The sequence below is a fragment of the Haliotis rubra genome, unplaced genomic scaffold (assembly GCF_003918875.1).
Source record: "Haliotis rubra isolate DU_JTF1 unplaced genomic scaffold, ASM391887v1 Scf267, whole genome shotgun sequence".
Lineage (NCBI taxonomy): Eukaryota > Metazoa > Mollusca > Gastropoda > Lepetellida > Haliotidae > Haliotis > Haliotis rubra.
In genome coordinates this window covers 1161530-1182193 of record NW_025766747.1, presented here as the reverse complement: position 1 = coordinate 1182193, position 20664 = coordinate 1161530, and the positions used below count along the sequence as shown (strand labels likewise).

General features: G+C 40.3%; 2 protein-coding genes across 6 annotated transcripts in view; both read left to right on the top strand.

The window, feature by feature from the left end:
- Positions 1 to 838: 838 nt before the first annotated feature.
- Positions 839 to 11490, top strand: LOC124280413. 3 transcript variants are annotated; one of them, XM_046716342.1, is made up of 22 exons: positions 839 to 931; positions 1530 to 1808; positions 1995 to 2466; positions 2671 to 2714; positions 2829 to 3456; positions 3658 to 3707; positions 4108 to 4203; positions 4320 to 4439; positions 4585 to 4707; positions 4856 to 4930; positions 5920 to 6035; positions 6312 to 6416; positions 6914 to 7003; positions 7192 to 7320; positions 7741 to 7972; positions 8137 to 8283; positions 8814 to 8905; positions 9058 to 9131; positions 9299 to 9390; positions 9602 to 9758; positions 10149 to 10222; positions 10455 to 11490. In XM_046716342.1, the coding sequence occupies exons 2-22, from the start codon at positions 1568 to 1570 to the stop codon at positions 10472 to 10474; spliced, it is 3177 nt and encodes a 1058-aa protein (XP_046572298.1). In that variant the 5' UTR covers positions 839 to 931; positions 1530 to 1567; the 3' UTR covers positions 10475 to 11490. The 3 variants fall into 3 exon arrangements, with proteins under 3 accessions (XP_046572298.1, XP_046572299.1, XP_046572300.1); XM_046716343.1 differs by having other exon boundaries at positions 901 to 935; XM_046716344.1 differs by lacking the exon at positions 839 to 931 and adding an exon at positions 1221 to 1238.
- Positions 11491 to 14259: 2769 nt separating this feature from the next.
- The window catches only part of LOC124280415, a 14533-nt gene continuing 8128 nt past the window's right edge, over positions 14260 to 20664 (top strand). For 2 of the 3 annotated variants that reach the window (XM_046716349.1, XM_046716348.1), the window contains exons 1-5: positions 14260 to 14377; positions 14715 to 14841; positions 18368 to 18785; positions 19319 to 20137; positions 20297 to 20463. In XM_046716349.1, the coding sequence (XP_046572305.1) occupies positions 14721 to 14841; positions 18368 to 18785; positions 19319 to 20137; positions 20297 to 20463 (1525 nt within the window). In that variant the 5' untranslated portion in view covers positions 14260 to 14377; positions 14715 to 14720. The remainder of the gene's footprint in view (positions 14378 to 14714; positions 14842 to 18367; positions 18786 to 19318; positions 20138 to 20296; positions 20464 to 20664) is intronic. The other variant, XM_046716350.1, reaches the window with a different exon arrangement.

Sequence of the window (20664 nt, the reverse complement as noted above, 5' to 3'; positions counted from 1 at the left end):
TATGTCTGGCCCTGTGCCACGTTAAGACTGGGTCACTGCATGGCATAGAGCTGTGTAGATACATTCCCTGCCTCAATGCACACATGTAGAAGTGAATCAAAGCGAGCTCGCTTCATGTAGGGGTGAGTGAGTATAGTTTTGCGCCTGTTTTAGCAAGTTCCAGCAATATCACAGCGGGGACATCAAAAATGGGCTTCACACACTGTCCCCATGTGGGGAATCGAACCTGGATCTTCGGCGTGACGAGCGAACGCCATAACCACTAGACTACCCCACCGCTCCGCTTCATGTAGGAGGCCAGCCCGAAGGCATATAGGTTACAAGTGGTTACCACGTTACCCACGAGTCCAGGTATAGCACTGGCCACACAGACATAACTAGACTAAGGCTTAGTCTCTGAATATATATAATTTTGATAGTAACAAACAAGCCCATTTATATTGAAAAGGAGCCCTAGGGAGACCAGAGATTATTTAGGGCTTTAGCACTGCAGAGAGGGCTTGGCAGTAGGGAAATTAATGTGGTTCAGGGACTGTGAGACAGACTAAGACATAACCTCCATGCCCCGGTTCCCCTTGCCCCCAGCCACATCCTACACATTTAGAAATGACAGTAACGGTGCAGTAGTATGGCTGTACGTGCAATGTAACAATGACTTGACACCAGCATAGTACACCAGCATTGCTCAACCAGGGAAGAATAGAACTAGCTATTCCCGAGGAAAAGCGACTTCGCGTCCTGTTTCGTCATGTGATCTCGGGCCAGGTCACCATGACATTATGTCTTTCCACGAACACGGCTATGATCCCTGGGAATTCCGTATCAGTCGTATCTGTGACCTAGTTTGTCGTGTGCCACTTCATGTCTAAAATTAGCACCTGTCGGAAAATACGCCCAAACAGAAACTACAATGAGACGCTGACATGGCCGTGTGAGTAGGTTCTGTATACTTGGTTTCAATATGTTTTATCATTTATAATGACCCTTGGTAGAATCCAAGAATCATAATAACGTTGGGAAGTAATCACAGTTTTATTATCTGCAGTCTTACCAATATCGCTCATAGCAAAGCCTCACCAAGCATTCATTCGTTACATATCAAATAAAGGGACACAACTCGGGGTGTCTTGTGAGTGCCAAGCAGACATTGCAAATACATGTTTCGCGAACAACTTACCCTGGAGTGGCAAAACTCACACATGAATACGTTTCCTTAACGCACAGAAAACATCAATTATGTAAAGATTTACACATAATTATTTGTGAATCATATTATGATATGAATTAATATGAATGTTTTGTGTGTTTACATGACTGTTTCTCTCAAAGCTACTTAACGCCATTAGTGTGTGAGTGTGTGGTCTTACGCCGCTTTTAGTAATAATGCACCGTTATCACGTCGGGGGTCACCGGAAATGGGTTCACACATTGAGAATCGAGCTCGGGTCTTCGGCGTAACGAACGAACGCGTATAACAATTTCGAGTATTGTGAAGTTTCCATATGTCGACATTTTCTGTTTTTCGATAGGGTATACTCTGAATGATGCCCTCAGTGCAAGCTGAAGTATGGAAGAAAGCAAGGAACCGGACTGTGAGACGGAAGAGCGGGAGACTCAACTGCGGCTGCAACAACTGATGGAGATGAGTGACACTTCTGCTCGTGACACGTGGGATCCCAGCGTGACCGTAGTATTTAGTGAAAGAAAAGGCACCAAACTGATGACCTTAAGTGAAGATTTTCAGGCAGTACAGATTTCCCTGGATGAATTTGGAATGAAACAGATAAGAGATCGAAGAAAGACAACAGGCAATACATACACTATGTACACATATAATTAATTTACTATTTCATGGATTCATGTAAGAAGCTATCTTTAAGAAGATATTTTTTATCATTCCAGTTGTCATAAACAGCTGTTGTGAACATGTCGATACAAAACTGTGAGACTCCTTTCTATTGATGCTATACATTAATATATGAATATATTTTCAGCCGATCAAACTGTCATCACGCTAGCGTGGGAGGAACATCCACAAGATGATGCCTGTACCTACACTGCTGAGATATGTCTTCGCGAAGAACGGGAAGATTCTTTCATCGACGTTATCCTCGGGATGTGTGAAAACAGATTCGCGTCGCTAAGACGACTTGCGGCGACATTATTGAAAGAATGTCAAGTTAAAATAACTCGAGTACAAAGTCAACCATTTGCTCTAGAACTCCTTCATCGCAGTTCTGGCGGTTTTGACAACTTAGCATCTCGTGTTGGTGAGCTGGAAAATATCTTGAAGTGTGCGTTTTCAGAGTCCACAAACACAAATATTTCACTTGATCTTACTCTGCATGTACAGGACCAAGAGCAGGATTTCGTAGCTGAAGATATGGAATTTACCATGACCATATATGGATCGGAGACTGAGAGTGAAGATGTGCCTGTCATGATTGTGCGAGAGGGGGACACAAGGTAAGTACATTATACCTCTTCTTGTATTCAGAATAGATGAGTTTGCTGTTAATATTCATTTATTGATAAATGCTGTTAAAAGTTAACTGCCTGATCACTTCGTCTCCACGTCTTTTTGTGCTTTGTTACTATATGTAGATGATAACTAACGAAAGCTGTTGCATTGATGTTTCTTTAATTCATGATTTACTTTTGTTCAAACAGTTCCAAATCGGGAGGGTCACAGAATCTGGACACTTCACACAACGGTAAGAAATCTTAGAACTTGTACTGAATGTATTATATAACTAACCAGGTAACTGTCTCGCCTGGTAACTGTATTAGTCTTCACATGACAATGACAGGAGGTAATCTACTTTTAGATTCTGAGATTGATGTTCGTTTCGGCTTATTGGAGGAAAATATACATCGTCAAAAGATCGATGTTAGAAAACGGTTTGATGAGCAGAAGGCATTCAACGAGGAGCTAAGGCACTCAGTCGAGCAGCTGGCTCACTCTGTTCATCAGTTGGTCGACAAAACTCACAATGGAAGGAGTGCTGGTATCTCTGATGAAACTAGAGGATGCCAGCATGATACGCTGGTTTCTCTCCATGGCACTACCGGGCACACGGCAGAAACTGGTAATGATAGCATCACGAACTTAGGCTTTGAGCAACAGGAAGTGGACACAGGGTCTGAAGAAGAGCAAATAATGCCCGGTTCGTTTGAAGGAAAGTCAGGGATGGAGCAATCCCAACGGGAGAACTCTTTTACCACCCCATCCACGACGTCGGAAGTGTCTCATAATGATAACTGCTTTTCTGACGATGAAGAACCTGCTAACTATTCCTCCACTGAGGAGATGAAAGATACGTATCCCGAACACCAGTCTGTCTTCAAATCAACGCTGTCCGGGGAGGATGCTAGAAAAGACCATTCACCATCCGTCACTACAAGAAATGAAACTTGCCTAGAACTGGACAGTCGCTCCGAAGATGATCCTCCTGGGTAGGGTGCCTTACATTTTTTCAATGTATTTTCAATCTAACATCATCATCAAAGCATTTACTTTTGCAAAACAACACTGTTGGGTCTTCTGAAAATGTTTTTGTTGTATGTAGGGCACCATATTATGTATGTAATTCGATTATTTTGTGTTTAGCGTTTGTTGTGTTCAGTCTTAATTTTCTGAACGTTTTGTCGATCCAGTTTACCCGTGGAGACTTTGCATTCATCGGTACTAGATGGCAGCACCGGCGGTAGGTAAAATCGTTTTCATTCTAATGACAATTGACATATTCCATGCAGTGTTAGAGATGCATGCCTTTCATGAAGCCGTGATTGAACAATATCACTCCTCAACCACTGGGAATAATCAGTCTCAATCGTCCGACGAAACAGATACCATTTTAGCATGATAGACGAAAATTAGATGAATAGATCACCGAAAATCAGTGACGACACTAGGTGTTCTCTAATAGGGTTGGCATATTCTACTCTACCAGTATAATCCGCCGTTCACAATAAGGCTATTTCATCACCATTACGATCATTAGAATGATATGTAGTTTATCTCATATTCAACAAAGTATGTTACTAATGCTTTAGGAGCTTAAAAAAACCTTATTGCAATTAATTAAAATGTTTTTAAATTCTTAGGTAAGGCACGAAGTTTCCTCAGTCGCTATGGTGTCCAAGGAACTTCAGCTGGGGTTCAGAGATTGGTAGCCACCGTGGAATCTGCAATGAAGGATGGTAGGCATTGAAAGTGCTGCAATAATTTCTTGTTTGATCTAAAAATTATTTGACAAAGTGACAGTTGGTGGTATGTCTCTATAACTAAATTCTCTGTGTTTGGTTTCGGTATATAGATGTTCCTATGCCTCCAACTGCCAGGGGCCTCCATACAATCTTGTGTCTGGACACGTCGAGCACAATGAGCGAGCGAGGAATTAAAAAGATGAAGGAAACCGCATATAGTTTTATAGACGGTGAGTAGCCACAATCTTGCTGAATAAACAGTTCACGCGTGTTTCTAGACTCAAGGCAAGAACTCCACAACAAAGTTTCGCCTTAATATTCTACACGTTATGAAATATTCCTTTACTTAAATCTGTGTGACTTGTGTATGTTCAGGAGTTGAAGATGCTGCTGCTGAGTATGAGATGGAGGAGAACGTTGCCATCGTGTCCTGTGGAGGCCCCGCCCGCATCGTTCATCACCTTAGTAATGACTACTCAAGTCTCAGGGCTGTTATAGGTTAGTCAGTTTCTCTCCTACAAAACAAAAAAACGGGCAATATAAAGAACTGATTTATTCACATGATCATATTAACAAAGAATGAACTAATCTTCCATTCTGATTAGGTCTACAAAGCTCAACGTTTAATGCAATTTCACCTTTCCAGAGAACTTACACATTGGTGGACGCTCTTGGATGTTCGAAACACTTCTAGTCTGCCTTTGTGCCATACTGGGAAGAGGTAGGTTGCTTTCACTTTTCCTTTTACAACACTGGAGTCTTTCTTATGCAATGGTACGGACTGGCGTCCAACGTTAACATTATATGCTAACTCCAACAAACCCTGTTTGTAGATAAACTGAAAGGCAAAAGAAACGTCATGATATTAGAAATGACATTTGAGTATCAATGGAGTATTTGAACCTATTTTTTTTAATATACACCGAAGTCAAGTTTGAGGAAACATGAATCGTGGTCGTATAGCCTGTATTGCCCAATAAAGTATTGTTTGAGATTGAAGTTAGAAATGTTTTTGTGTTTTTGGAGAGGGAAAAGTTCCAACAAACACAACATTGAAATGCATTCAGGAATAAATTGCCGGCTTGAACGGCAACCGTTCACTTGTTTTCTGATCACAGCAGCTATGACTAGGTTAACGAGAGATCAACCACAGCAAGCTATTGGACGTCTGCACGCTGGTCAACATGCTCGAGTCATTGCTAATGACTTCAGTTGCAGCGTACGAACGATAGAACGTCTTAGAATGCGATACAACGCCACCAGCAGCACTGATGACCGTCCACGTAGTGGTCAACCCCGTGTAACTACACGTCGCCAGGACCGTCATATCGTCCATCAACACGTTTAAAAACCTATTCGCAAGGGGCAGAGAAACAGCGTGGGTGACCATAGGAAACCACCAGCGACCAGTCAGTGACCTACCATTCGGCGACGTCTCCAAGCCAGGAACCTGTTTTGTCGATGTCCTGCCAGGAGACCCATATTCACCCAACGTCATCGCCGGGAACGTATCCAAGTGGACACAACAGCGGCAAAACTGTCGTGGGGGACAATGGAGAGGGGTTATCTTCTCTGATGAAAGTCGGTACTGCATTTCAGTGGCGTATTATTTTGAAAAAATAGGTTCAAATGTTCAATTGATACTTAAATGACATTTCCAATATTACGACATTTCTTTTGCCTTTCAGTATATAATAATTCTATATGCAGGTGGTGATCTTGACATAAAGGGTGTTCATCGAGTTCAACCCAGAGTAATCGTCATTACGGATGGAAGTACTGCTGATGAACTTGGAAGTACTGATCACGTTGGGGATATGGAGAGTGTGAGTCTCAGTCCATATTTCAAGGATCCGAGTGGATACATGCGGTAAATTCATGAGGCTATCCAAACCATTTAGTACTTCATTTATGCCTTTTACAAGCAACTGTTTACAACGACATCTTCAAGAAGACTGAACCAAGCACAGGTGTTGTAGGTATTTAAAAACTATTGCTTAGCAGAGATTTGTGAATGCGGGTTTTGTCCCCTTTGTGTATATTTTGGACTCAGTTGATTGAAAACCAAAACGTGATAACAATTAATCTGTCTTGTTGTACAGGAAGAACGTCGGGTTGTCAGACTGATGGAAGAATTCGGTGAAAGGAAAAGTGAGACCGCATTCCCCAATCCGTTTGTGTGGGTTCCTATTGGCAACACAAACAGGGTACAGTTAATATATGTTTGTTTTACCTTTTGAACTAATGCAAATTGTAAACCCAAAGTGACTGTGTTCTTTAATCTGATTGGTTGAAAAACGTGATCAAATGGTATTCGATTCCCGGAAATTCGCTGCGTATTAATACATACAAACATCGCTCACACCATTGTATTGTCACGTCGTCAGCTGTGATGACATCATTCAAATCATATTGTGACGTAAATTCCAAATGACGTCACAAATGAGCAGTTCAAGATGCTACCATGAGAGACAGCCGAAACGGCCGGCTGATGACACTTCACTGCTGTACCCGTACTCAATGTCAGTGAGTGCAGACACAAAAACAGTGTGTGGACCTTTTGGTTTACTTTTGTGTTTACAATGTAAACATATGCCTCAATACTTGTAAATTTGCTTTAATTCCTCACACAAAAAGGGTACCGTAGTAAATCAGTTAAAGATTTGTATCGTCTCATTAATTAGATATTATACGGAATTTTCAGGATTTTCTGGAGACTTTGGGAAGCATGGATAACGGCGTGCTTGTAGAACGTGAAGATGTTGGTGATCTTTGCAAGTATCAGCGTATTCAGGTATTTCTTGCAGTATAATGATATATACTTGTCCAAGAAGCCACCATGTCTTACACCTGTTGGTGAATTGTCCTGCCTCAGTCTATTAACCCACACAAGTTACAAGCCATATCCTGTAAATTTTCAATGTAAGCAATTGGTATTATGAAGATGTACTCATATGTATAACACTCAATACTTACTTGCAGATTCTTATTGGACAATCTTATGCGGTCATCAAGAAAAAGATTATATCTGAGGAGGAAACCGAAGTTGATTCTGATGACATTGTTGCCGTAGTAAACGGAATTGACAAACATTTGGACACTGATGACAAGGTCAGTTTGTCGAATAATTATACAATTGATTACTTTTATCTGAACATGCATTTGAAGGCAATATATCATACACACTTCTCTAAAAAAATATATTTCTCTCAGGAATACTAACTATCAGTCCTCAGGGAAGCTACCATATAATTTATTCCAAAAAGTACGTACGTACATTAAAAAGTTCCAGCATTTGTTTACATTCCATATATGGCAAGTGTTCTCTGGTCGCTTCAAAGTTGCAATTATCGATTTCAAGTCGTAAGGGATATTAAGTCTTTTATTGCGTCAATATGAAGCTAAAGTGAGTGCATATGCCCCAATATATATAATAAAGCCAAACTATTGTCGAAAATGTGTGACATTGTGCCTTTAACAATTGTCTTATGATAGCAGATGTACGTGTCTATACTTTACTTATTTGTTCAGGAAACTGTTGTTACTGCAATTGAAGAAAAGATCGAACAGAGACTTGCCAGTCATGCCTTTTCTACGGAGATTCTTACCCAAAATTTTCGAAACGTGGTGGAATTCAAAGATGAGAGCCTGCCCCGGCTTGGGTCTCGAGTTGTCCGTGGTCCACAGTGGAAATGGGGAAACCAGGACTCACAGGGTCCAGGGACAGTCATCAATCACACTGAAGGAGACGACGATGACAAAAGTGAATCTCTTTCATGAATATAATATCAGAGTAATTTAAGGCAATACAATATTATCCATTCCATTGTTTAGGTTTTGATATTGCATAGTAAAAATTAAAAAAATTACGATTTTGCTCCATTTCATATTTGAAAGTTGTGATAGTATGTATCTTTATTGTAACAGAGCTGCTATGGGTTGCATGGGACAATGGCGAGTGTCAGCAATATCGGTATGGTTATCAGAACGCAAGGGATGTGATCGTAGTGCACGACCAACCAAGGATAACTCCATCGGAACTGGTGATAGAGATCGGCTGTGAGGTGACACGAGGTAAAGAAATACGTTAGGTTTCTCATGAACATGGAACATTACATATGCACGTCCGTATCCTTAAACATGTGACCTGAAAAGAAAGATCATCTTAATATACGTCTTGTGTATGGTGTCATGTCCTGATCGAATATCCCCTATGGTATTTCCATATACAATAAGCGTCAATGTTTACACAGTTTAATCCTTACTCTTTGAAGTTTCACAAGGTGAAAGGCTTTTAATAACACAATAAGCATAATATACACAGTCATACACATCTGTGTCGAGGTCGGACGGACATTAGCAATTGCTTCGAGTGATCCGAAGGATAAAATTTTACTTCGAAACAAGCATGTTTCACATAGTTGTGTTTGAGTGTACCAAGTTATTAGATGCAGGTTCATTAGCATCTGTTTTCACATTGGTAATAGGGACCATCGGTATTGTAGCAATATTGTATTGTTCTGTGACGTTAAGATAAGCTAAGCTTAGTCACGTGTACTACTATGAGCTTGAAACAATTAACACACACAAATGTCTAACCACAGGTTCGGACTGGAAGGACAAATATTTGGACCAGGATGGAGGCAAAGGGGGCATAGGGGTTGTCATCCGCAAAAACAACCGGGGCAAAGTAAAGGTAACAGTGTTGTAAATAGATATAGAGAAGCGTTTTAGCGGTAATTGCAATTGTTGAAATGTATGGGAACATAAGAACTATTTTGGTTTACATTTCTGCCTGTGCACATCTATAAACTTGTATAATAATGAATGAAATAAACTCTTATGTAGGTCCGATGGAATCGAAACGGTCACATCAACGAATACAGATTTGGGAAGGGTGACAAGTTGGATTTGTCTATCAGGTACAAGAAGACCTCCGTATGTTTGAAATGTGTCAATTTCTCAAACAATATTCTCTACCGGTTCACATGTTCATTGATGTAACTGTAAAAGTAAAACTAATGTGTTCACACAAACGACGGATATATTGGACACAAAATACTGTATATGTTTCTGTCTATCTGACCAGAGATCCTGCCGAGTGTTTGATGGAGCTTACTCAGACTGAAATGAATTCCTTTGAAACTGATGCCGCTCCTGGACAAGCGTTACCAGATGACGGTAAATGATGCATTGCCATAACCACTTAAATGTTTAAGGATATTTGCAGATTGATATCTACATAAAACAAATGTTAAATACATGATGTGAATAACTTAATACTTTTTAAAATTACTTTTTGGTGTTTCTGAGAAGCTTTGTCTTAACCATGTTAATGTTTTTTTTAATCTTTCTGATGTAAACGTAAGACTGTTTCATCTCTTATAAACAGCTGCTGCAGAAGCACCAGGTGTAGGACAGTGGGCGTGGCAGTGGGAGGCTGGGTCAGATGAATGGCGGTTGTATGGAGACCGGGAGATGCACAAACTGGAGAAGGAATACCTGAGACGCCCCACAGGATCGTGTGTGATACAGAGAGACAACACAAGGTAATAACAACTTAAGGCTACTTGAGTAGGGTGTATGTATGTTGTGAAAGAACGCTTTAGAATGCAGGTTTGAAAACAAATAATAAGAAACGGGATGAGCAATTTTCAGGATATTGCAGTTATTTGCGAAGATAGATACTTCAAAGATGTATGTGTTGCCAATGTATTTGTTGAAAGCCTTGCACGGTATTATGGCTGGCACTGAGTGTCTTCATCGCCAGAAGAAGAAGAGGTATTACAGATAGTGTGTCTAGTATTGAACACAAGATGTATGTATAATAATAGTATGGTCTAAAAAACATATTTAGGAAAATCATTTCTCGATTTTCTATAAAAAACACACAATTCTTCGTTTATTTGACAGTGTCATTGTTTATAAATATCTTACAGTTTTAGAGTACTCTTCAAGGACTGGCACGAAAAGAGAATTGATGGTACCTCGAAGCGAAGAGTAAGAAGAATACGTGAGTGGATCACAGTTTTTATTATATTCGTTAGATACGCAGAGTGTCAATCGACTCTGAAAAATCCACTTTTATTGCTTTGACAAGGCACAACTAAGAGCTGTAAATGTTCTAAGAGCTGGACGTCTACCCCCCAAAACGGTTGATACATGCATATTTCTACTTGGAAGAATGAAGTATTTTGAGTAATGGTACAAAACTTCAGTCGATGATATTGTACCTCCTTTTGCAGGTGTAAATCAGAAGGACTAGAGATGTGCAAATGTTACGGCTTCACTCCCTGGACTCAAGGATATATTTCAATGTTTCTAGTTCAGTATTTTCATTAAAAATACAAACTTGTGAGATGATGAACATGTCAAAATTTAAATCGACACGATGCCATGAATATAAGCACGAAAACTTTAAGAATTAAAAAGGTTAAGACGATGATCTCTGAAATGATGGTATATTTGGTCTTGACAAAATGGTCATGCTGTCTTGTGAACTGGTACATAAACAGTTAAGAACTCATTAAGATATTTGGCGTTATAATATTGATTCCAAAATCTATTCAGATATAAAGTTTAAATCATGTATTGATATGATAGTTTACCAACGCATGCACTGATGATGTGCAATGTGTATGCCAGACAGGTATACAGGTGTAATTCCCAGGCGAGGTCTGCTTAGTAGTCGTTAGTAATACAGTACGTGAACTACATGAACATTTTACTAAGGTTTTATGATTACGAAGATGACATTTAATTTCGAATCCGTCACTAAAGAAATCAGTAAGGATAAAGAAACTACTTGTTTATTCCATGCTTCTTGAAAGTCATAACACTTGCAAGGCTTGCGTTGTTAGTTATCTTCTAAAACATTTATAAGGGCCATTATGATCAAGGTTCCAATCTCGGTCCCCCTGGTTATATTTCTACACCTGTCTAAACCATGGACCATACCAGTGGGTTTCACCGAAGTTGTAAACCTATGAAACCTTCATAACTTCGGCTGTCCTTCACATCATGTTGTCACTCAGTAATATAAGTGGAATACTGTTTACAACAGCGCTAAACCCCATTCACTCACTAGTTCTTCACTGTCACTATCTTATCATTGGTGTTCTTACATGAAGTATTTCTGGTTCGTTCCTACATGCTAAATGTTTATAGAACTGTCATAGGAAAGCCGGTATTTTTCAATTTATGTATAATTTTAACTTGCATATGCACGTATTATTTTGTTTGGTATGAGAGATGTTCATAGAGAATAAATATTGGCTTACTTCTTGCGTTATATTTGTTCATCGAAGCATGATAGTAAATCACAATGTGGCAGATGGGAGACAGACAGTACACCTGGCAGTAAATCACAGTTTGGCAGACGGGAGACACAGACAGTACACCTGGCAGTAAAGCACAGTGTGGCAGACGGGAGACACAGACAGTACACCTGGCAGTAAAGCACAGTGTGGCAGACGGGAGACACAGACAGTACACCTGGCAGTAAAGCACAGTGTGGCAGATGGGAGACAGACAGTACACCTGGCAGTAAATCACAGTTTGGCAGACAGTGTGGCAGACGGGAGACACAGACAGTACACCTGGCAGTAAAGCACAGTGTGGCAGACGGGAGACACAGACAGTACACCTGGCAGTAAAGCACAGTGTGGCAGACGGGAGACACAGACAGTACACCTGGCAGTAAAGCACAGTGTGGCAGACGGGAGACACAGACAGTACACCTGGCAGTAAAGCACAGTGTGGCAGACGGGAGACACAGACAGTACACCTGGCAGTAAAGCACAGTGTGGCAGACGGGAGACACAGACAGTACACCTGGCAGTAAAGCACAGTGTGGCAGACGGGAGACACAGACGGCAGTACACCTGGCAGTAAAGCACAGTGTGGCAGACGGGAGACACAGACAGTACACCTGGCAGTAAAGCACAGTGTGGCAGACGGGAGACACAGACAGTACACCTGGCAGTAAAGCACAGTGTGGCAGACGGGAGACACAGACAGTACACCTGGCAGTAAAGCACAGTGTGGCAGACGGGAGACACAGACAGTACACCTGGCAGTAAAGCACAGTGTGGCAGACGGGAGACACAGACAGTACACCTGGCAGTAAAGCACAGTGTGGCAGACGGGAGACACAGACAGTACACCTGGCAGTAAATCACAGTGTGGCAGACGGGAGACACAGACAGTAGTACACTTGGGAGCACAGTGTGGCAGACGGGAGACACAGACAGTACACCTGGCAGTAAACAGACACACAGTGTGGCAGACGGGAGACACAGACAGTACACCTGGCAGTAAAGCACAGTGTGGCAGACGGGGAGACACAGACAGTACACCTAGTAAACCACAGTAAAGACGGGAGACACAGACAGTACACTTGGTAGTAAATCACAGTGTGGCAGACGGGAGACACAGACAGTACACTTGGCAGTAAAGCACAGTGTGGCAGACGGGAGACACAGACAGTACACCTGGCAGTAAAGCACAGTGTGGCAGACGGGAGACACAGACAGTACACTTGGTAGTAAATCACAGTGTGGCAGACGGGAGACACAGACAGTACACTTGGTAGTAAATCACAGTGTGGCAGACGGGAGACACAGACAGTACACCTGGCAGTAAAGCACAGTGTGGCAGACGGGAGACACAGACAGTACACTTGGTAGTAAATCACGGTGTGTGGCAGACGGGAGACACAGTGGCAGACGGGAGACACAGTCAGTACACTTGGTAGTAAACCACTGTGTCCTAGACGGGAAACACAGCCAGTACACTTGGTAGTAAACCACAGTGTCCTAGACGGGAGACACAGCCAGTACACTTGGTAGTAAACCACGGTGTCATAGACGGGAGACACAGCCAGTACACTTGATAGTAAACCACAGTGTCCTAGACGGGAAACACAGCCAGTGCACTTGGTAGTAAACCACAGTGTCCTAAACAGGAAACACAGCCAGTACACTTGGTAGTAAACCACGGTGTCCTAGACGGGAAACACAGCCAGTACACTTGGTAGTAAACCACGGTGTCATAGACGGGAAACACAGCCAGTACACTTGGTAGTAAACCACAGTGTCATAGACGGGAGACACAGCCAGTACACTTGGTAGTAAACCACGGTGTCCTAGACGGGAAACACAGTCAGTACACCTGGTAGTAAACTAGACGGGAGACACAGTACACTTTGGTAGTCCTAGACCACAGTGTCCTAGACGGGAAACACAACCAGTACATTTGGTAGTAAACCACAGTGTCATAGACGGGAGACACAGCCAGTACACTTGGTAGTAAACCGAAGTGTCCTAGACGGGAGACACAGCCAGTAGACTTGGTAGTAAACCACAGTGTCCTAGACGGGAGACACAGTCAGTACACTTGGTAGTAAACCACAGTGTCCTAGACGGGAAACACAGTCAGTACACTTGGTAGTAAACCACAGTGTCCTAGACGATAGACACAGCAAGTAGACTTGGTAGTAAACCACAGTGTCCTAGACGGGAGACACAGCCAGTAGACTTGGTAGTAAACCACGGTGTCCTAGACGGGAGACACAACCAGTAGACTTGGTAGTAAACCACAGTGTTGTGGAAGGAAGATTCTCAGCCCATACACCTGTCAGTACCTTATAAGCTGGTGATATTAAGAATATATGTAGAGTCATATTTACTTATTGACTCTGTGACTTGAATGAAGCAATTTGTATGATAAAATATCAGTTGTCATATTGATAATCTCTCTAATGGGAGGTCGTTGTTATACAAAAGATTATACTTGTATGAATTGTGACTATTGAAACAAAACAATGAACCAGTATGTATGCTTTGCAAACACATTTATAAGTCAGAAATCAAATGTAGGAACCACACGCGTCCTTGGCAATACCTTGGTGAACATAGATCTTGAATTTCATTACCAACATACACAAGCTGACACTTGAGTGGATATTGAACAGTTCGAGCCGAGTGATCCTGTGATATTCAACTAAGGGGACGTAACCCACTGGCAAGTTAGTTGTATACAGATATCTGCCGTGTGGGTGATCAGGTCATGTACGCCATGTCATGTCTATATTTAGCAAGATCGAGGATATAAGTACCACTGGCAAGTGTGTTGGAAGACTGCAAACTGAATGAATACGTGCAGATAAGTACGCCTTCTATCCTTGTTCCTTGATAGGCAAACATATCGATTTTAAAGTAACAATCACATGTTTGATAAGCTCGGTACCAGTGTCGCCTAAATCTATATTTAGTAACATGACAACGACTTGCTCAGTTGATCACATGATAGTAAGTCGGGGCTTCTCGCACAAGCACAAGGGCTAGTACAACTACATGCATATTCATATATGTTTATGCTTCTATTTCTACAGCATCTGCAGTTATATTGAATAAAGAATGATAACAGTGTCTGCCCCCATATGGTACTTATACTTAATTATAACCTTACGATTGTATTATTTTGTCACAAATGATTGTTTGTAGATTGCCATGGGAGACCTACATATTCGATGCACCCTCAATGGACAGGTGATTACAGATGACCCCTCACATGTTGTAGTGGATGTATTCTTTAACGAGTGTTTTCTTGAGCGAGGCACAGGTCAAACAGGTTCGTACACGCCATAGGTCTTCCATCCATTCAGGTATTGTGTATGTATATAAGCACATTCAACTCTTACTCGTGTAAACACATTTTACTTTTATCCGTGTAAACACAATTAACTCTTACTCATGTAAGCACATTTAACTCTTACTCGTGTAACCACATTTAGCTCTTACCATTGTAAACACAACATACTCTTGCTCCTGTAAACACATTTAACTCTTACTCGTGTAAAGACATTATATTTTTACTTTACTCGTGTAAATTTTAACTCTTACTCCTACACACAGTATACTCTCATTCGTGTAAAGACATCATATTCTTACTCCTGTAAACACATTTAACTCTTACTCCTGTAAACACATTATGCTCTTGCACGTGTAAACACATTTAACTCTTACTCCTGTAAACACATCATACACTTACTCCTGTAAACACATTATGCTCTTGCACGTGTAAACACATTTAACTCTTACTCCTGTAAACACATCATACATTTACTCCTGTAAACACATTATGCTCTTGCACGTGTAAACACATTTAACTCTTACTCCTGTAAACACATCATACACTTACTCCTGTAAACACATTATGCTCTTGCACGTGTAAACACATTTAACTCTTACTCCTGTAAACACATCATACATTTACTCCTGTAAACACATTATGCTCTTGCACGTGTAAACACATTTAACTCTTACTCCTGTAAACACATCATACACTTACTCCTGTATACACATTATGCTCTTGCACGTGTAAACACATTTAACTCTTACTCCTGTAAACACATCATACACTTACTCCTGTAAACACATTATGCTCTTGCACGTGTAAACACATTTAACTCTTACTCCTGTAAACACATCATACACTTACTCCTGTAAACACATTATGCTCTTGCACGTGTAAACACATTTAACTCTTACTCCTGTAAACACATCATACACTTACTCCTGTAAACACATTATGCTCTTGCACGTGTAAACACATTTAACTCTTACTCCTGTAAACACATCATACACTTACTCCTGTATACACATTATGCTCTTGCACGTGTAAACACATTTAACTCTTACTCCTGTAAACACATCATACATTTACTCCTGTAAACACATTATGCTCTTGCACGTGTAAACACATTTAACTCTTACTCCTGTAAATACATCATACACTTACTCCTGTATACACATTATGCTCTTGCACGTGTAAACACATTTAACTCTTACTCCTGTAAACACATCATACACTAACTCCTGTAAACACATTATGCTCTTTGCACGTGTAAACACATTTAACTCTTACTCCTGTAAACACATCATACACTTACTCCTGTAAACACATTATGCTCTTGCACGTGTAAACACATTTAACTCTTACTCCTGTAAACACATCATACACTTACTCCTGTAAACACATTATGCTCTTGCACGTGTAAACACATTTAACTCTTACTCCTGTAAACACATCATACACTTACTCCTGTAAACACATTGTGCTCTTGCTCCTGTAAACACATCATACACTTACTCCTGTAAACACATTATGCTCTTGCACGTGTAAACACATTTAACTCTTACTCCTGTAAACACATCATACACTTACTCCTGTAAACACATTATGCTCTTGCACGTGTAAACACATTTAACTCTTACTCCTGTAAACACATCATACACTTACTCCTGTAAACACATTATGCTCTTGCACGTGTAAACACATTTAACTCTTACTCCTGTAAACACATCATACACTTACTCCTGTAAACACATTATGCTCTTGCACGTGTAAACACATTTAACTCTTACTCCTGTAAATACATCATACACTTACTCCTGTATACACATTATGCTCTTGCACGTGTAAACACATTTAACTCTTACTCCTGTAAACACATCATACACTAACTCCTGTAAACACATTATGCTCTTGCACGTGTAAACACATTTAACTCTTACTCCTGTAAACACATCATACATTTACTCCTGTAAACACATTATGCTCTTGCACGTGTAAACACATTTAACTCTTACTCCTGTAAACACATCATACACTTACTCCTGTATACACATTATGCTCTTGCACGTGTAAACACATTTAACTCTTACTCCTGTAAACACATTATACTCATATACTTCCTGATCATATCTCAAAATGAAAGTGAGGACTGAAGGGCACACACACTGACACTGTATGAGATTCTGTGACTAACATGTATGACGGAAATTACTTGATGTGGAAAGATGATGAGATTTACGGTCATTTTCCACCAAATGAAAATTAGTCAATCAATACACATTTGTTATATTTACTGAATGAGTCTTATATCATGAAGTTTGGGCAACATAATTTCTTGTTTCTGTGGCAGTAGGTCACTGATAAAATATGTTGATCATGATTATAAACCTGCACTAATAACCGACTATATTTGAAAAGAATAATGTCTATATTATAGTGCATATGTAGTACATGACAAGTGTGTGATTAGTAAACACATTCCTCTATTGTTACCGTGCAGGAACGTACTGTATTTGTCTGCAAATGAAAGCAACCAAAATATGTCAATGTTTCTTGCAGATCTACATATTTGTCCTTATATGTCCCTATCACTAACACATGTAACACACGCATAGCAACACAGATTATATTAGTGTATCTCAAGCACATGCAATGGTATAAGAACTAGAATGTACCTTTATGCTAAGGGATATGACTTGATTATTAATTCCTATTCGGCTACTCAAATGGATCTACTAATGATAATCCTGAAATATTAGAATCTATCCAATGGCATTCTTTCATTGTATTGCCAGCCACATTTGTGTTGTAGCACTCTATATTACTTTCCGACACAAGTAGTTTAAATGTTATACGCAGAAAACTATAGTTATTTTGTTTTGTATTTGCATCTCGGAGCGGTATTCAGATCAGCAACATGCTGCTTGTTTTCCGATCCGGTTCCACTTTTTCAAATAAATATTTTTAGACCGTGCATGCAGCTGTTACCATAAATAACGAATTGCAGTTTTGTCGAGTGGGTTCTTTTATGTGTGCCTAACTGATGATAAGCTGACCTTTCTAATTCAAATGTGCGATAAGCATGTGCACAGTCATGCTATTGAAAATAGTATTCAGTACTGACGTGTTAAACTGTAAACCTTTGTAGTGAAAAAGCTTAAGAAATTAAGAAATACATTACTGAAACGTATGAGAATTAATCAGCTATCGTTGTTGTGCTGTGTAAACAAGAAAGAAAATATTTAAAACTACAGGTACTAATGGGAAATGGCTGTCAACGTGATGCACAATGCATATAGTGTCGATTATTTATAGACAGCCTCCATATTGCTGGAATATTGCTGAGTGCGGCGCTAACCAATAAACAAACAACACACGAATAGTGTTATACATGTCCTCTAATTGACAGTTTGTTATATAATGGGACTTTTATAACAATCACCACCCTTCCTGTTTTTGCATGTTTCTGCAAACTCGACTATTTGTTGCATATATTCTCCAGTGATTTCCTTCACAACAGGGGAACTACTAGCATGTCTGCACTGGGAAGAGCCTGAGGAAGCGGTGACGTCAACAGTTGAGTTAAAACCAACGAAAGACAACAGTTCTGTTGAAGACGAATTCTGCAGACGAGTCATTCAGGAAAAGAAACATCTGTACTCTTTTGTCAGTGAAGTTTATGAAACAATTAACGTTAGACTGGTTGCAGTGAGATCCCCGCCTCTACATTTTACTTTCCGGCATCCGAGAAGAACACCATTTCCCGAGAGATCAGATGAATTTTTCAGACTGCTAAGAAAGTTTGTATGTAGCTGCGTGTCATTGAAGTCAGACATCAACGTAGCACTGAAATCAGATGGACAGTACACAGTGCCCTGTACCACATTCTTTCACAGTTTCAACCAGAGTGGAGAAAGATTTGATAGACGAACCAAAAGGTGAAGTATTATTGTGAGTGGATGAGTTGAGTTTACTGACCATCGGACCAGTATGCCATTTATATCAGCGTGATGTTCAATCCGCTCTGTGCACCTGAAATGTTCACCGGTTAGGTGAAACCATTGCAACATTACACGTCTATTGTGAGCGCCAGTGACGACCTAGCCACCATGCTCCTCGGGTCAATAGAATGGTTTTTCACTGCAGAAACATGTTCAAACACGTGACTGTATTTAAGTACCTAACCACGCCATGCAGTGGCTGACATGTTTGAATACTCACTATATCAAAGAATCTACATCTACTTCATATAGTTATAAATGTTACATTTAACAAGTAATACTACTTTTCAAGACAACATGTACAATTTTGCATCAAATAAGGTTGATATGAATGGCGTTTTGCACGTGTTGTTCTTATATCAATATATTTCTTATTCTGTAGTACTCACGTGGTGTACTTATATCAATATATGTCTTATTCTGTAGTACTCACGTGGTGTACTTATATCAATATATGTCTTATTCTGTAGTACTCCGGGTACTCAATCGGTACAACAACAACCGCTTCATGAAAGGTTTGCATTGATAGAGGAAGAAATATCAAGCCAGAGAGAACTCTTGACAGAGCATGATGTTGCTCATAGGGAACAAATCAAGAACATTAAAGCTACATTAATACGTGTCTTAGACTATATCGAAGGTAGCACGCCATCCGTTGAGGAGATGGCTCTTGAAGGGAGTGAAGCCAGCTGTACCGCAGTGGATGGCAGTGTAACAAAACAGGACATCGTTACTGGTCTGGATTTTAGTGCTAGAGACATGAGTTCTGGTTCTGTCTACCCAGGTGGAATGAGAAGCATCATACACATTGGAACTTTATCAGCAGACAACGACCACGAAAATGAATTCACCAAAGACACAAGTAATCAGGAGGAATTGTCGAATCTTGACAGATGTGCCAGCTCCCAACAGCATGGTGTAACATCAGACCTTGCACAATGCAATCTTAGGGCTACAAACACGGAACCAGAGCCTGAATTAGCAGACAGGCTCACTACAAATGCACAGACACATATATCATCAGTAGGGAAAGAGGATGGTTTGAAAAAGCAACCAGAAAAGGATAATTTTGCGAAAGACACTTCAGCTGAAAACAGTCCCAAGGAACCGTCAAACGTTGAACACCGTGCTAAGAGACAACCCCATGGGAGAAATTCCAGTTCTGAACTGCTTTGTCAAGGAATGGGGAGACTGGCATCTGTGAATGTACCTGATGTTACAGACTTAAAGAGTATGCTAGTCACAATGAGACGGGACAACAGGGAGACGCTGTCGAAACTGGCCAAGGGGTGTGTACAATGAGATAATAACTGTCACATAATTTGTGTATAATGTGAGAGCATTAATGTGTAAATTATCGACGTTTGTTTTCGTCGGTGACTTCTTTATTGCATGCGGGTCATAGCATATCCTGGATATCATGAACTTCAGTTTTTAATTATATCCAGGGGAAGGTTTGACACTGGCGTGACTAAGGAAGGGAGAGCTGTCACGGATTCTTTCTTGGAGAGTATGCGACAGATGACAGAATATCGGAGTATCCTTGAAAACATTCCTGGTGCAACTAGTGTTTTGGATGGAATGATGGGTGCATATGAAGAGGCAATAACCAGCGGTATGTGTCAAAACATGCTCTTATTTTAAACTTCATTTTTCAGGAAATCCTTATTTTTCTCATGTCAGTGATGTAAAGTATGTAATACATTATTCTAAGCTTATGTGTGGTATCGTGTTTATGTTTGGATCTAATATATAATTTAGTGAACTCCTGTCATTCCAGCAATAAGAATGAAATTACCTTACTGGTTAAAATTTG

Coding starts and splice junctions, on each gene's coding strand:
- LOC124280413 (XM_046716342.1), top strand. CDS start 1,568: ATGGAAGAAAGCAAGGAACCGGACTGTGAGACGGAAGAGCGGGAGACT. Junction 2,467..2,670: donor GTGCGAGAGGGGGACACAAG/GTAAGTACATTA, acceptor TTGTTCAAACAG/TTCCAAATCGGGAGGGTCAC. Junction 4,204..4,319: donor GGAATCTGCAATGAAGGATG/GTAGGCATTGAA, acceptor TTCGGTATATAG/ATGTTCCTATGCCTCCAACT.